General features: G+C 49.0%; 1 protein-coding gene across 4 annotated transcripts in view; it reads right to left on the bottom strand.

The window, feature by feature from the left end:
- MOV10L1 (Mov10 like RISC complex RNA helicase 1) overlaps positions 1–17,794 on the bottom strand; it is a 546,310-nt gene that overhangs the window by 143,115 nt on the left and 385,401 nt on the right. For 3 of the 4 annotated variants that reach the window (XM_029617022.1, XM_029617023.1, XM_029617024.1), the window contains 2 exons: positions 14,058–14,222; positions 3,408–3,581 (listed from right to left, as the gene is read on the bottom strand). In XM_029617022.1, coding sequence (XP_029472882.1) covers positions 3,408–3,581; positions 14,058–14,222 — 339 coding nt within the window. The remainder of the gene's footprint in view (positions 1–3,407; positions 3,582–14,057; positions 14,223–17,794) is intronic. The other variant, XM_029617025.1, reaches the window with a different exon arrangement.

The raw sequence follows: 17,794 nt of genomic DNA, 5'->3' as shown, positions 1-17,794 counted from the left end.
AAAATAAAAATTTTTAAATACCTGTCGGAGGGCCGCGTGGGTCCAGGCGGGCGGCGGCGGGAGCCGGGGAGCGAGTGGTCGCGTGTAAAATCTAGGCCGCGGGCGGGTGGGCGCCTGTTCCAAGCGGCGGCGGGTGGACGCGCGATAGTCTCAGACGGGCGGCGGGATCCGGGCAGAGGGAGCCAGCGGCGAAAACGGCCTCCAGCTCCCTCTGCCTGGATGAATGCACGGCAGTGAAGGAATGGCCGTGCGATTTCAGCGCTCAAGGCAGTCACATGCCGTGACTGCCTTGAGTGCTGAAATCGCACAGCCATTCATCCAGGCAGAGGGAGCCTCTGCCTGGTTGAATGCACGGCTCCCGCCGGAATGAATGCCCGTGCGATTTCGGTAGTCACGTGACTTGCTACAGTCACGTGACTACCGAAATCGCACGGGCATCCATTCCGGCGGGAGCCGTGCATTCAACCAGGCAGAGGCTCCCTCTGCCTGGATGAATGGCCGTGCGATTTCAGCGCTCACTGCCTTGAGCGCTGAAATCGCACGGCCATTCATCCAGGCAGGCTGGCTCCCTCTGCCTGGATGAATGGCCGTGCGATTTCAGCGCTCAAGGCAGTCAAGGCATGTGACTGCCTTGAGCGCTGAAATCGCACGGAGAGGAGAGGGGAGAAGGGACGGAGGGGAGGATCGCACGGAGAGGAGGGGAGGGGAGGATCGCACGGAGAGGAGGGGAGGGGAGGATCGCACGGAGAGGAGAATCGCACGGAGAGGAGGGGAGGGGAGGGGAGGATCGCACGGAGGAGAATCGCACGGAGAGGAGAAGGGAGAAGGGATTACCGTAGCAGGCCCGAGCCTTGCTACTTTTTCGGTTTTTTTTTGCTTCGGGAGGAGGGGACCGGACGGGGCTGCAGGAGACCGGACGGGCTGCACCGGAGACCGGACGGGGCCAGGGCAGGTAAGCGGGGGCTGGGGGAAAGTTTGCTGAGCATCGGGGAACATCTGGTACCTGTCATTTCAAATGTCATTTGAAATGACATTTGAAATAACAGATACCAGCGCGGCCGTGAAGCGTTAGGCCCGCGAACCCAGGATACTGTATAGGCGCTCTATACAGTAAAATGGGTTGCGTGGTCCTAACGCTTGCCTAAGGCTTCGCAGCCGCGGCATGCATTTGCATGCAATTAGAAGAGAGTATCGGGCGCTAAGTGAAGAGAACTGTGCGTGCGGGGAGGAAGGGTGCGCCTGACACTGCCGCACTGTTCTACCGCGGCCTTACAGTATCGAGCTGATTGACAGCTATTATATGTTACTTTTTATCACCTCTTATTGCTTTGTACAAAGACTTATGATGCTTTGTATGTTTAAAACTGCATAAATACAAAGTTAAAAAAAAAAAAGACATAATAGGAACAGTTGGTCCATGTTTTATAGTTACAGAAGCATTATCAAACATTCTTAGAAGGGATCTTATCTGGAAGCTTATAGATGCTGGAGGAAAAAAACAAAACAAAACAGGTGTACCCTTCTGGCTCCATGTGCAAAAAAAAAAAAAAAAATGAAGACATATCCTCAGCATTTATTCCAAAAGAAAGGTGTTTCTGTGACTACTTGTGTCATTTACATGCTAAAATCTACTAGTTTGGAGACATTCCTGAAGGAAAGGTCCATAAACCATTATAAAGGTGGAATTACAGAAATCCACTTATCCCTGGGCTAAGCAGCATGGAATCTATCTACTCCTTGGGATCCTGGTACTTGGGATCTGGATTGGCCACTACTGGAAACAGGATACTGGGCTTGATGGACCTTTGGTCTGACCCAGTATGGCAAGTCTTATATACTTATGTAGTTTAGCACAAACTATCTTCTTCTTTAATATAGCAATGTCATTAATGTGTTCATGAAACACAACTGTGAGAGAATTGTAATAGGGTGGTATACAGTAGGGTGGAAAGGAGAGAAAAACAGGAGGAATTTGGGTGGCATGGAGGATAGGTACAGCTGGCAGGGAGAAGCAAAGTGAAGTCTTGAAAAAAAAAAGACAGTAAAGGGATCAAAAACCTGCAGAATGGATACAAATTCTACAAAGCACGGCCATTCCTTCACTTCAAAGTTAAGATAAACAATAAGGAATCTCACCCCATCCAAGCTAAGATGGGGGTACCACAAGGATCATCACTCTCCCCCACCCTCTTCAACATTTACCTTCTCCCACTCTGTCATCTGCTTACTAACCTCAAACTCATCCATTTCCTATACGCGGATGACATACAAATTCTCATACCTATCACAGAGACCATACACAAAACCATGGATCATTGGAAAAAATGCCTCTCATCCATCAACGATCTTCTTACCAGCCTCAACCTCGTTCTAAACACCAAAAAAACGGAAATCCTCATAATAGCACCAGATAAATCTGCCCCGCCAACATCCAGCAACCCTCCAGACGCCTCAGGATACTCCACAGCACCTCAAGTCAGAGATCTGGGAGTACTACTAGACAACAGACTCAGCCTCAACAAATTCATAAATAACACCACAAAAGAATGCTTCTTTAAATTACAAGTACTGAAGAAACTAAAGCCCCTTCTACTCTATAGGGACTTCCGCACAGTACTCCAGGCCATCATTCTCACTAAATTAGATTACTGTAATTCACTCCTGCAAGGCCTTCCAGCATACACTACCAAACCACTCCAGATGGTACTGAATGCCACTGCAAGAATACTTACCAATGCCAAAAAAAGGGACCATATCACCCCGATCCTCCAACATCTCCACTGGCTTCCCATCAAATATAGGATTCAGTTCAAGACCTGCATGATGATTCACAAGGCCCTTCACAACATCTCCCCACTCAACCTAACTTTCCAGCTTCAACTACACTCTTCTAACAAACCAACCAGAACGGCATACCAGAATAGAATGATCACACAACCTGCAAAATCTACCCTGAGAAAACGTGCTCTATCCACAGCGGGCCCGTCTCTCTGGAACTCACTACCACCAGACCTCCGTCTTGAACCATGCCACATTACTTTCAAGGCGAAACTCAAAACTTGGCTATTCCATCAAGCTTTCCCAGAGAGCTAAAAGCAATAAGAACAAACATCCAGCCTTGCCTTGCAGCAATAATGTAATGTTCATCTTGCTTCAGTTACATGTACCAAGTTATTTCCTAAGTTTATTTCAGTTGTTTTAAATTAGATTGTACTTTATTATAGTTTATTCGATATGTTCCATGTTCGTTCCATGTAAACCGCCTTCCCGGCGATAGTTTTCTCTGTTAATTGTGAACCGGAGTGATATGTATTGTATACAGGAACTTCCGGTATATAAAAACCTAAATAAATAAATAAAGCAAGTCAAACCACATTCTGTTAATCTGTTAAAAACTTCTTACACACCCTCACACCATGGAAGATCAAAGGGAAGCCCTTTCGGGGTAATTTTTCCCAGCTCAGGAAGGCATTGACCACAGCACCTTTTGCGCAGGCTTCCAGTTCTCTGTGGTAGAAGAGCTTGGAGGGCAGCTCCAGCAGAGCAGGATGAGACCTGTAGTTCTTCACAAGCTTTGTAACCTGTCAACGGAAATGAACAAACAAAATCCTCTGTAAAGTTTCACATCACAAGGTCTCCAGTGTAATTCCAGACTGCTAGGAGGAACATGTCCAACCAGAAAAGAAGGGATGCTGATGCATGTGACAATGATCGATAACCCATTCCACAAAGCAGGGTGGCTGGTGGACGTGATGACCGCCCTGGTAACTTGCCTGCCTGGTGCGAAGGTGGCAGACCTCAAGCATCACCTAGATAGGATTATAGACCGTGCTGGGGAAGAGCCAGCTGTTGTGGTACATGTGGGCAACAACAACATAGGAAAATGTGGGAGAGAGGTTCTAGAAGCCAAATTTAGGATTTTAGGTAGAAAGCTGAAATCCAGAAACTCCAGGGTGGCATTCTCTGAAATGCTTCCTGTTCCACGTGCAGGTCCCCAGAGGCAGGCAGAGCTCCAGAGTTACAATGCGTGGATGAGACGATGGTGCAGGAAGAGGGATTCAGCTTTGTAAGGAACTGGGGAAACGTTTGGGGAAAGGGGTGACTTTTCCGAAAGGATGGGCTCCACCTTAACCAGAGTGGAACCAAGCTGCTGGCACTAACTTTCAAGAAGGAGATAGAGCAGCTTTTAAACTAGAACAAGGGGGAAAGCAGACAGTCACTCAGCAGTGCATGGTTCGGAGAAATGTATCCTTGAAGGATACTAATGAAACAGGAGAGTTAGGGCATCTCAACAGAGAGGTTTCATTAAAAGCAAACAGTCCATGTGCCTTTATGTAAAAAATCGCCGAAGCTAATGATTTCCGAATTATCCCTAACAACTGAAAAGCAGGTTCTTAATACAAACACAAAACACACTTTGAAATGTCTGTATACCAATGCCAGAAGTCTAAGTTGTAAGATGGGAGAGTTAGAGTGTATAGCAGCAAATGATGAGATTGACATAATTGGCATCACAGAGACTTGGTGGAAGGAGGATAACCAATGGGGCAGTGCTATATCAGGGTACAAATTATATCGCAATGATAGGGAGTATCAACTTGGTGGGGGTGTGGCACTTTATGTCCGGGAGGGTATAGAGTCCAACAGGATAAAGATCATACAAGAGACTAAATGCTCAGTAGAATCTATATGGGTAGAAATCCCACATTTGTTGGGTAAGAGTATAGTGATAGGAGTATACTTCTGTCCACCTAGACAAAATGGTGAGACAGATGATGAAATGCTAAGAGAAATCAGGGAAGCTAACCAATTTGGAGGTGGAATAATAATGGGAGATTTCAATTACCCCAATATTGACTGGGTAAATGTAACATCAGGACTTACTAGAGACAAAGTTCCTGGATGTAATAAATGACTGCTTCATGGAGCAATTGGTTCAGGAACAACAAGAGAGGGAGCTATTTTAGATTTAATTCTTAGTGGAACGCAGGATTTGGTGAGAGAGGTAACGGTGGTGGGGCCACTTGGCAACAGTGATATAAAACGGTGAATAAAACAGTGAATAAAACGGAAAATGTCATAATGCCTCTGTATCGCTCCATGGTGAGATCACACCTTGAATACTGTGTACAATTCTGGTCGCCGCATCTCAAAAAAGATATAATTGCGATGGAGAAGATACAGAGAAGGGCTACCAAAATGATAAGGGGAATGGAACAGCTCCCCTATGAGGAAAGACTAAAGAGGTTAGGACTTTTCAGCATGGAGAAGAGACGGCTGAGATGTTTAAAATCATGAGAGGTCTAGAACGGGTAGATGTGAATCGGTTATTTACTCTTTCGGATAGTAGAAAGACTAGGGGGCACTCCATGAAGTTAGCATGGGGCACATTTAAAACTAATCGGAGAAAGTTCTTTTTTTACTCAACGCACAATTAAACTCTGGAATTTGTAGCCAGAGGATGTGGTTAGTGCAGTTAGTATAGCTGTGTTTAAAAAAGGATTGGATAAGTTCTTGGAGGAGAAGTCCATTACCTGCTATTAAGTTCACTTAGAGAATAGCCACTGCCATTAGCAATGATAACATTGAATAGACTTAGTTTTTGGATACTTGCAAGGTTCTTATGGCCTGGATTGGCCACTGTTGGAAACAGGATGCTGGGCTTGATGGACCCTTGGTCTGACCCAGTATGGCATTTTCTTTTGTTATGTTCTTATGTGATCATAATGATCACATTTAAACTAATAACTGGAAGGGGGATAATAAGTAAACCTGCAGCTCTAACACTAAACTTTCAAAAGGGAAACTTTGATAAAATGAGGAAAATAGTTAGAAAAAAACTGAAAAGTGCAGCTGCAAAGGTTAAAAGTGTTCTACAGGCATGGACAATGTTTAAAAATACAATCCTAGAGGTGCAGTCCATAAGTATTCCACATATTAAGAAAGGTGGAAGGAAGGCAAAACGATTACCGTCAAGGTTAAAAGGTGAGGTGAAAGAGGCTATTTTAGCCAAAACAATCCTTCAAAAATTGGAAGAAGGATCCATCTGAAGAAAATAGGATAAAACATAAGCATTGTCAAGTTAAGTGTAAAACAATGATAAGACAGGCAAAGAGAGAATTTGAAATGAAGTTGGCCATAGAGGCAAAACTCATAAAAACTTTTAAAAATATATCCGAAGAAAGAAACCTGTGAGGGAGTTGGTTGGACCATTAGATGACCGAGGGGTTAAAGGGGCTCTTAGGGAAGATAAGACCATTGCAGAAAGACTAAATGAATTCTTTGCTTCCGTGTTTACTAATGAGGATGTTGGGGACATACCAGTTCCGGAGATGGTTTTCAGGGGTGATGAGTCAGACGAACTGAACGAAATCACTGTGAACCTGGAAGATGTAGTAGGCCAGATTGACAAACTAAAGAGTAGCAAATCATCTGGACTGGATGGTATGCATCCTAGGGAACTGAAGGAACTAAAAAATGAAATTTCTTATCTATTAGTTAAAATTTGTAAACTATCATTAAAATCATCCATTGTTCCTGAAGACTGGAGGGTGGCCAATGTAACCACAATATTTAAAAAAGGCTCCAGGGGCGATTCGGTAACTATAGACCAGTGAGCCTGACTTCAGTGCCGGGAAAAATAGTGGAAACTATTCTCAAGATCAAAATTGTAGAGCATATAGAAAGACATGGTTTAATGGAACATAGTCAACATGGATTTACCCAAGGGAAGTCTTGCCTAACAAATCTGCTTCATTTTTTTGAAGGGGTTAATAAACATGTGGATAAAGGTGAACCGGTAGATGTAGTGTATTTGGATTTTCAGAAGGTGTTTGACAAAGTCCCTCATGAGAGGCTTCTAAGAAAACTAAAAAGTCATGGGATAGGAGGTGATGTCCTTTCGTGAATTACAAACTGATTAAAAGACAGGAAACAGAGTAGGATTAAATGGTCAATTTTCTCAGTGGAAAAGGGTAAACAGTGGAGTGCCTCAGGGTTCTTTACTTGGACTGGTGCTTTTCAGAAAGGAATACGACGAGTGAGGTTATCAAATTTGCGGATGATACAAAATTATTCAGAGTAGTTAAAACACAAGCGGATTGTGATACATTACAGGAGGACCTTGCAAGACTGGAAGATTGGGCATCCAAATGGCAGATGAAATTTAATGTGGACAAGTGCAAGGTGTTGCATATAGGGAAAAATAACCCTTGCTGTAGTTACACGATGTTAGGTTCCATATTAGGAGCTACCACCCAGGAAAAAGATCTAGGCATCATAGTGGATAATACTTTAAAATCTTCAGCTCAATGTGCTGCAGCAGTCAAAAAAGCAAACAGAATGTTATGAATTATTAGGAAGGGAATGGTTAATAAAACGGAAAATGTCATAATGCCTCTATATCGCTCCATGGTGAGACCGCACCTTGAATACTGTGTACAATTCTGGTCGCCGCATCTCAAAAAAGATAGTTGTGATGGAGAAGGTACAGAGAAGGGCAACCAAAATGATAAAGGGGATAGAACAGCTCCCCTATGAGGAAAGGCTGAAGAGGTTAGGGCTGTTCAGCTTGGAGAAGAGACAGCTAAGGGAAGGATATGATAGAGGTCTTTAAGATCATGAGAAGTCTTGAACGAGTAGATGTGACTCAGTTATTTACACTTTCGAATAATAGAAGGACTAGGGGGCATTCCATGAAGTTTGCAAGTAGCACATTTAAGACTAATCGGAGAAAATTCTTCTTCACTCAACGCACAATAAAGCTCTGGAATTTGTTGCCAGAGGATGTGGTTAGTGCATTTAGTGTAGCTGGGTTCAAAAAAGGTTTGGATAAGTTCTTGAGGAGAAGTCCATTAACGGCTATTAAAGGAAAATTAGTTTCTTACCTGATAATTTTCGTTCCTGTAGTACCAAGGATCAGTCCAGACACCTGGGTTGTGACTCCGCACCAGCAGATGGAGACAGAGCAAAACTTGTCGGGCACCCCTACATATAGTAAGGCGCCACCCACAGCCCGTCAGTCTTACGTAATGTCAAAGCAAATGGAAAAACTCCAACTAACTAGCTATACCGCCCAAAACCAGGGCCGATTCAAAGAACCCCCAGCTGGATCAGAACTCCCAGAACCAGAGGCCCCAAAAAACATACAAGTAAAAACATAGAGTGCCAACCGAGCGGACTCTCCTCTTCGTAACTCCAAAAAACAGACTATGTGGGCGGGCTCCTGGACTGATCCTTGGTACTACAGGAACGAAAATTATCAGGTAAGAAACTAATTTTCCTTTCCCTGTACGTACCAGGATCAGTCCAGACACCTGGGATGTACCAGAGCTGAATTACCGAGGGTGGGAGCCAGAGAGTCCCGCTCGCAGAACTCTCTCCCCGAATCCCCCTGAATCCAGGCCCTGAACATCCAACCGGTAGTGTCTAGCAAACGTATGCAATGACTTCCAAGTCGCTGCTCTGCAAATTTCTTGTGGTGACACGTGTGAAGATTCCGCCCAAGAGGCGGCCTGTGCTCGCGTCGAATGAGCTCGAAGACCCGTAAGAACCAGCTTCCCTTTCAGTATATATGCTGAAGCAATGGCCTCCTTGAGCCAGCGCGCAATCGTTGTATGGGAAGCTGCCCCACCGCGTTTTGGCCCCGAGCACAAAACAAAAAGATGGTCCGAGACCTGAAAGGGGTTCGTAACTTCCAGATAACGGAGCAGGACTCTGCGGACATCAAGCTTCTTCAACATTCTAGCATCAGGATCCGAACGCTCCCCTTCCGGAAAAGCGGGCAGCTCAACCGACTGGTTCAAATGAAAAGCCGACACCACCTTCGGAAGGAAAGAGGGAACCGTCCTTAACGAGACCCCTGCCTCAGAGAAGCGTAAGAATGGCTCCCTGCAAGATAACGCCTGCAATTCTGAAACTCGTCTCGCCGACGCAATAGCTACAAGAAACACTGCCTTAAGAGTGAGATCCTTTAGCGTCGCACGCTTGATGGGCTCAAAAGGCGACGTACACAGAGCGGAAAGAATGCAATTGAGATTCCAAGAAGGACAAGGCTGAAGTAATGGTGGCCGTAAATGCTTAGCCCCCCGAAGAAAACGCGCCACATCCGGATGATGCGCTAGAGACCTACCGTGCACCTTACCTCTGAGGCAACCAAGCGCCGCTACCTGGACCTTAAGCGTACTGCAAGACAGACCTTTTGCAAGGCCAGCCTGAAGAAAAGCAAGAACATCCGGCACGGATGGCAGCACAGGATTCACCTCACGAGCTCTACACCAATCCTCAAACACCGTCCAAACCCGCACGTAAGCGAAGGACGTAGACCGCTTTCTAGAACTCAGCAAGGTGGCTACCACCGCATCCGAATACCCTTTATTCTTCAAGCGTCTCCTCTCAAAAGCCAGGCCGCGAGACAGAAGTGATCCGCATCCTCCAAACAGACGGGGCCTTGACGTAGAAGGGCCGCTGCCCCTCGGAACCTGAGAGGGGGCTCCCTTGCCAGCTGCAGGAGATCCGCGAACCAAGGACGTCGCGGCCACTCGGGCGCCACCATGATCACCTCCGCGGGATGCATCTCTATACGTCGAAGAACTTTGCCTATCAGAGGCCAAGGAGGAAATACATACAGCAGAACATCTGTGGGCCAGGGGAGAACCAGAGCATCCACCCCTTCGGCCCCCCATTCTCTCCTTCGACTGAAGAATCGCGGGGCCTTGGCGTTCTGAGTGGTGGCCATCAGATCCATGCGTGGCGTTCCCCACCTCTCGCAAAGTAGGTGGTAAGCTAACTCCGGCAGCTCCCATTCCCCCGGGTCCAAGCGATGTCGGCTGAGAAAATCCGCTTGGACATAGTCTACTCCGGCGATATGGGACGCCGCGATGTTGCTGAGATTCCTTTCCGCCCAGATCATCAGTTGCCGCGTCTGCTCCGCGACGGCTCGGCTCCTTGTTCCGCCCTGGCGATTGATGTATGCCACCGTCGTCGCATTGTCCGACAGAACTCTGACCGCCTTCCCGCGAATCAATGGGAGGAAGGACTGCAGCGCCAACAAGACCGCTCTGGTCTCCAAGCAATTGATGGACCACTGTGACTGAGCTTTGGACCACTGTCCTTGCACCGTGTCTCCCATGCACACCGCCCCCCAGCCAGACAGACTGGCATCTGTGGTGACCACCGTCCAGGCGGGCATGAGCAGGGAGACTCCGTGTGTCAGATTGTCGGAGCTGAGCCACCACTGTAGGCTGGACCTCGCCTGATCCGAGAGTGGAAGCGGAAGGTGAAATTCCTCAGACACTGGCTGCCAGCAGGAGAGCAATGCGGATTGCAATGGCCGTAGATGAGCAAAAGCCCAGGGAACCAATGCCAGCGTTGACGCCATCGACCCCAAAACCATCAGATGATCGCAGACCTGAGGGCACCGCAGGGACATTAACCGGCGCACCTGACCCTGAAGCTTGTACACCCGCTCCTGGGACAGGAACACTCTGCCCTGCTTCGTGTCGAACAGCGCTCCCAGGTAATGTAGTGTCTGGGTGGGGACGACGTGACTTTTGGCGAGATTGATCACCCAGCTGAGGGAGCGCAAGACTTGCAGGACTCTGTCGACTGCCTGTCGGCATTGGCTCTCCGTTTTGGCCCGGATGAGCCAGTCGTTCAAGTAGGGATGTACCAGGAACCCCTCCTTGCGAAGCTCGGCTGCAATCACCACCATTACCTTTGTAAACGTCCACGGAGCGGTGGCGAGGCCGAAGGGGAGGGCCTTGAACTGATAATGCCTGCCCAGGATACAGAAGCGCAGAAACCGCCGATGGTCCGGCTGAATGCCTATATGAAGGTAAGCCTCCGTGAGGTCCAAGGACGCTAGGAATTCGCCTGGCCGTACCGAGGCGATCACCGACCGAATCGTCTCCATCTTGAAGCGTGGAACGCGAAGACATCTGTTGACCCCTTTCAGGTCTAGGATGGGTCTGAAGGTACCTTCCTTCTTTGGCACAATGAAGTAGATGGAGTACCTTCCCCGACGGTGTTGCCCCGGTGGAACGGGCATTATCGCGCCCAGGTCTTGTAGCCGACATAGCGTATCCTGGACGGCCGCTTGCTTGCCGCGACCCTTGCAAGGGGAGACCAAAAACTTGTCCGCCGGAATCCGTGCAAAATCTAAAGCGTAGCTTTGTCTTATCACGCTGAGGACCCACTGATCCGTCGTTATACTGGCCCATTCCCCGTAGAACCGCTCCAACCTGGCACCTACGTTTGGCACGGCCGGAGGAGCCGGCTGCAGGGAACGGACCAACCGTACTTCATTGTGAGGCTTTTGGACCCGACCCCGACGCGGGACCGTCTCGCCTCCCAAACTTTCTGCCACGAAAGGACTGAGACCACGACGATGTTCTCGAGGATCCAGAGCCAGCCCGGTAGGAGGGCCCGGACGATCTCTGCGGTCGCGACTTCCGTGGTCCCCGAAAACGGGCCCTACTGGAGAAAGAAGTCCTGCTTCTGTGCCTGTCCTCAGGCAGCTTGAAAGCCCTGTTCTCTCCCAGAGACTGCATCAGGTCGTCCAGCTCCTTACCGAACAGCAGCTTCCCTTTGAACGGAAGAGATCCGAGATGAGCCTTAGAGGACCCATCCGCCGCCCAATTTCTGAGCCATAGTAACCGGCGTGCCGAAACTGACGCGACCATGGCCCTGGCAGACGTCTGCAGGAGGTCATGCATGGCATCCGCGCTATACGCTATTACCGCCTCCAGCTGGTCCGCCTGTGCCGCCTCTTCTCCCGAGAGACCTGCATTGGCCTGAAGTACTTGCGCCCAGCGTAAATCTGCCCGCAGCGCAAAGTTACTGCAAATAGCCGCGCGGACTCCCAGGGCCGAAGCTTCGAACACCTTCTTCAGCTGACCCTCAAGTTTCCGATCCTGAATATCCTTAAGGGCCGTGGCTCCTGTGACCGGAATCGTGGACCGTTTCGTAACTGCCGACACCGCTGCATCCACCCTGGGAAAACGCAGCATCTCCAGCGCGTCATCCGGCAATGGATACAACTTATCCATAGCCTTACTGACCGTTAGGCCCAAATCCGGAGTATCCCATTCCCGGAACAGGATATCAGTCGCCGAAAAGTGGAACGGGAATGCCACCGCTGGTCCTTGAAGCCCCAGCAGCACCGGATCCATCTTGGCATCTGTTCGAGACCCCACTGGGGGGGCATCCACTCCTACTTTCTGAAGGATGGCCGGGATCAGTGGCGCCAGCTCCTCTTTCCAAAACAAGCGTACGACCTTAGGGTCATCACCGTCCACCGCTGGCCCTCCTTTAGCGTTCCCGGCTTGCACCGCCTCCGTCCCGGCGTGAGCCCCGGAGCCACCTGGAGCCTCCACATCCACGACGTCCTCCGCAGCCGAACTCGACTCGGACTCCGAATCTTGAGGGACCCCCCCCGTAAGGGCCGGCGTCCCTTGGGTGGATCCGCGGGCTGCCGCGGAGCGTCCCCCAACCTTTTCTTCCGGGGTTCCGGCTGTCTGTCCGAACCCCCTTTACGTCTCTCTCTTCAATTTTTTATATTTAACAAGCTTGTGAAGCAAGCTTGCAAAATCGGAGGAAAGGGAGGCCTCCGAATCCGAGGAGGCCTCCTCCAGACTCCGGTCCTCCGGCGAATCACCCTCCCCTGGGGGGCCCCCCCGGGGGGGGGGGTCGCTGCTGCGGGGAAAGCGCGGGGGGCAATCCGGCATTCCCCACGGCTTTCCTCGTGGCTTCTCTTACTGAAGCCAAAATGGCCGCCGTTCCCACGCTCAGCGGGAACGGATCGGCCCTGCCCCCTGCATCGGGCTCTTCGCACAGTGGCGATCGCGCCGGCCGAAACGCAGTTAGTGCACACCCCCTCCCTGGAGACGCGCGAGTGCGCCGAGCCGCACGAGGCTCCCCTCGGCATGCGGCAATCTGCCTGCGGCCCGCGGCCGGGAGGAACGAAGGAGAGAAGAAATCACAATAAAACCAAAAACACAGCGATTCGGCTGGTCACTCAACGGCCCCCCTCCCCCCCCGCGACGAAAAACGGAGCGAGAGGAGAAGCCGCACAGCCAAAAACCAAAAACACCACTTTTTTTTTCTACTTGCCGCTGGCCCTGGTCCTGATTGCTCCTCTCCAGCGGGGGTGAGTGAACCGGGCTCCCCGATGTCACCCCCAACGCTGCTGCCTGCACAGGCTGGGTTCTCAACCCCAGCAGCGGCCTCAACCAGGGGGGGGGGGGATAGTCCCCTCAGGACCTTACAACCCCCCTGGGAGGCTTACAGGACTCGGGCTTCCGCTGCTTTTCTTCCTGAAGATTTCTTCTTCTTCCTTTTGCCTTTTTTTTTTTTTTTTTTTTTTTAAATCAGATTCCCCTGACTAGCTAATTCCCTAACCAGGATCAATCGAGACTGTGGGTGGACCTGCCCCATCTGCTGGAGACAGAGAAAGACTGACGGGCTGTGGGTGGCGCCTTACTATATGTAGGGGTGCCCGACAAGTTTTGCTCTGTCTCCATCTGCTGGTGCGGAGTCACAACCCAGGTGTCTGGACTGATCCTGGTACGTACAGGGAATCAAGTTTACTTAGGGAATAGCCACTGCTATTAATTGCATCAGTAGCATGGGATCTTCTTAGTGTTTGGGTAATTGCCAGGTTCTTGTGGCCTGGTTTGGCCTCTGTTGGAAACAGGATCCTGGGCTTGATGGACCTTTGGTCTGACCCAGCATGGCAATTTCTTATGTTCTTAAGGATGAGTAGCAAGGATAATTATCCAGAGGATAAAAGACTCCAGCAGCTCAGTTAGCTGTGCAAGATTAGGTTTTTTTTCTATTTTGCATCTTGTTTCTGTCCTTCACACACCTATTGATTCAGACTGAGTTACATTTTATGATGTCTGTTAATGTGTCCTGTTATTTACTTTGTTTTAATAATATGTTTGTTCTGTTATCCGCTTAGGACATTGGATACAGTGGGATATAAACATTTTAAATAAATAAAAATATCCCACCCACATCAACATCCAGGCACACAGACTAATCTCAGTGTGACTCACTAGCAAAGGATTGTACGATCCACATGCGCCATACGTCTTCTGGTCTCTCTGGTACATGGGACGTGTCATGAGCCTCTCCAGTAGTGACACATTTAATCCATATGCTTTGGCAAGTCTGCACTTAATCACAGGTCCCAGTTGCCAGGGGTCTCCAGCTAGCACAACCTGCAAGCACAGTGAGAGTTCAGCGTCTGTACATGTCACACATTTCTGCTTACCGTATGTGGTGGGGCTTATAGACTGTGCACAATGCTGTTAATGCTGGAAAATTTCATCTTCCAAAGTATGGTGCTGGTCAGCAAAAAGTATCAGGATTCTGCAAATTCCTCTGGGACTCTAGCACTGGCAGCAGAGCCTCATAGGAAATGCAAATAAAGGTCCGGGTGATCAGTAAGCACTTAATTGGGATATGCCATACCTTTTGTCATTATTGCCCTCCCCTCTTTTCCAACTATAACCTAATTTCTTTGTTATATAATTTTACTGTTATTTTGTTGCATTTAAACTTAAGATTTGTTATCTTACCCTACTGTTCCAAATATTATTTGTTTTAACCTATGTTCCTTGTAAAGCCACATTACACTACATTAATGTTCTATGTAAACAGATGATGATGTTCCCAACAATGTCTGTCTATAAAAATCTTAAATAAATAAATAAATAACTTCCCTCAGTTCACCAACAATGACATCTCTCTTTTCAATTCCAGAAACGCACTTTTATTAAGTGGATGAAAATGGCCACAGCCTTAACATAATATTTGTAAACATATCAAAGCCAAGTGCACAATAATAACTCGTAACACCATGTTAATTTATGTCCCGTTGGTACCACCTAGCACAGTCCTTAGTTAAAGCCCATCACAGACAACTTCAACTTTTTGCTGCATGCAAGTTGACCGCTGGCGGCATTCCGCTCCGTGAATGCCGCCAGGACGGGTATGTGGTACGACTGCTACTCTGTACAGTGTGCACCTACCCCTGGCCGCTCTTTGCAGCCTTGTAAGGCCACCTTCTGTAACCTGGGTAATCATCTAAACACTAGACTCTGCCTCTTTTAGGCATCCCAAGACCATCTGTACCATTGTCTTGGGATTGCATCTAGCCCTCCTTTTCACTGGGCTGATGATACCTACCAAATGACACCACCAGACCCAGGCATCCCCTTTTCTAAAACCTGGGCTCCCATCACTAGACCCAAGCACCCGGTTCCCCATTATTACCTGCCAACCACTGGCACCAACAAACCCTGGCACCCCTTCTTGGCAATTGGGCCCCTTGTCATTACAACCAATGGCACCATCAGACCCGGGTGCCCTTTTTTCCACTGGCACCTGGGCCCCCCAGTCCTATGAATATTACCCCCTTTGTACTGGCAAGGATTAGCAGAGACCATTAACTCCTTACTTAGTAGTCTCTGGTCCGCTATGACTGTGATGACTCCCCTTCCTCTCAAACCTCTTTTTAAAATGTAAAAACCCTGTTGTACTGTGGTGTGGTGGGAGGGTTGCTTGATTGTTCTCTGCTCTTTCTTGTGGTACTGTGCTACCCCACCCCTCTCTTCCTCCTATTTAAATGTCCGCCGACTTTTGGAAAGGTTCAGAAACCTTCAGATACCACACAAGTCTCTTAATATCCAAGGATGGCAGGAGGCGATACTCCTCCACGTTCCTGACCTTATCCAGGGACAGCAAAGAAGTGGACTGATTCAAATGGAACTCTGAGACCACCTTAGGCAAGAAGGAGGGAACAGTACGCAACTGCAACGCACCTGGAGTCACCCAAAGGAACGGTTCCCAGCAAAACAGGGCCTGCAACTCAGAAATGCGATGTGCAGAACATATAGCCACCAGGAACACTGTCTTCAGGGTCAATAACCGCAAGGAAAGGTTAGGCAGCGGTCAAAACATAGGGCCCGCTAAAAAATTCAGCACCAGGTTAAGACTCCACAAGGGAACTGGCAACCACAAGGGAAGCCGAAGGTGCTTCACTCCCTTCAAGAAACTGGCCACATCAGGATGGGACAACAGGGAGACACCACCTACTGGGCCACTGAAACACATAAGAGCCGCAACCTGAGCCTTCAAGGAATTAAGGGCCTATCCCTTATTCAACCCATCCTGCAAAAAATCCAGAATAAGTGGGATCTTAACAGAACGAGGAAGACCACCACGCTCCTTGCACCAGGCCTCAAACAATCTCCAAACCAGTACATATGCTAGAGAAGTGGAGAACCTTCGAGCGCGGAGTAAGGTAGCAATTACTGCAGAAAAATATCCACGCTTCAACAGGAGAACCCTTTCAAGGGCCAAACTGTAAGACAGAACAGAGCCGGATCCTTGTGAAGAACCTGTTGCAACAGTATCATGTGCAGTAAAAAATGAAGGGGATCCTCCACCAGATGTCTTCGCAAATCTGCATACCACGGATGCCTGGGCCAATCTGGAGCCACCAGGAGTACTAGCCCCCTGTGGATTTTGATTCTGCAAATGACCCTGCCCAGCAACGGCCACAGTGGAAAGGCATAAAGCAACTCTTCTTCAAGCCAGACCTGTACGAAAGCATTGATCCCCAGGGACCACGGATCTCTCCTGTGCCTATCAGTTGAAACACCTCAGCGGACAATACCCATTTTCCGGGGTCCAGACTCTTCCTGCTGAGAAAGTCTTCTCGATTGTTGTCTTCTCTTGCGATGTGAGAGGCCGCGATCACCTGAAGATGTCCTTCCGCCCATTCCATAAGATGGTCTATTTCCTGCAACACTTGCTGGCTCTTGGTTCCTCCCTGGCGATTGATGTAGGCTACCATCATCGCGTTACCAGATTTCACATGGACCGTTCGACCAAGTAGTCTGTGGCTGAATTGCAAGCATGCCAACCTGACCACCTAGGCTTCCAGGTGATTGATGTTCGAGAGCCTCTTTGGCCATCCAATGTCCCTGGGCCATCCTTTCCTGACAGTGAGCTCCCCAACCCTGGAGACTCTCATCTGTCATGAGCACCAACCAGTTCGGGGAGGACAAGGAAACACCCTCTCTCAGATGAGACTCCTGCAACCACCACTGGAGACAGCAGTGATCGCTGAAGAGGATGAATGTGCGCCCTCACCCACACCACTTCCAGGATTGTCGCCATCAAACCGAGCACCTGTAGATAGCTCCACACCATCGGGTGGATAGTGTTCACCAACTGACACACCTGAGACATCAGGTGCATCAGTTGGATCCGTGTGCCCGGTAGAAAAACCTTGCCCAGCCTCTTGTCAAAGCAAACTCCCAGATACTCTGATGACTGAGAAGGCCGAAAACTGCTCTTGGCCAGGTTCACCACCCAACTGAGCTACTGCAGAAAGGAAATCACCTTGTTGGTCACCGAATTGCTCTCTACTAAAACGATTTGGCCCAAATCAGTCAGTCGTCCAAGTATGGGTGTACCAGGATCCCATCTTACCTCAAAGTCGCTGCCACGACCACCATGACCTTGGTAAATGTTCTGGGGACAGTGGCCAGACCAAACAGCAGTGCCCGAAGCTGATATTGGTGACCCAGCACCGCAAAGTGTAGAAAACGCTGGTGCTCCAAACAGATGGGAATATGAAGGATAGATCCAGGGAGGTCAAAAATTCCCCCGATTGATTGGTCATTATCACAGATCGCAAGGTTTCCATGCGAAAGAGTCACCCACACTGTTGACACTCGAGGTCCAGGATGGGATGAAAGGAACCTTCCTTCTTGTGAAC

The sequence above is a fragment of the Rhinatrema bivittatum genome, chromosome 9 (assembly GCF_901001135.1).
Source record: "Rhinatrema bivittatum chromosome 9, aRhiBiv1.1, whole genome shotgun sequence".
Taxonomy (NCBI): Eukaryota; Metazoa; Chordata; class Amphibia; order Gymnophiona; family Rhinatrematidae; genus Rhinatrema; species Rhinatrema bivittatum.
This window is presented reverse-complemented; position numbering and strand designations above follow the sequence as displayed.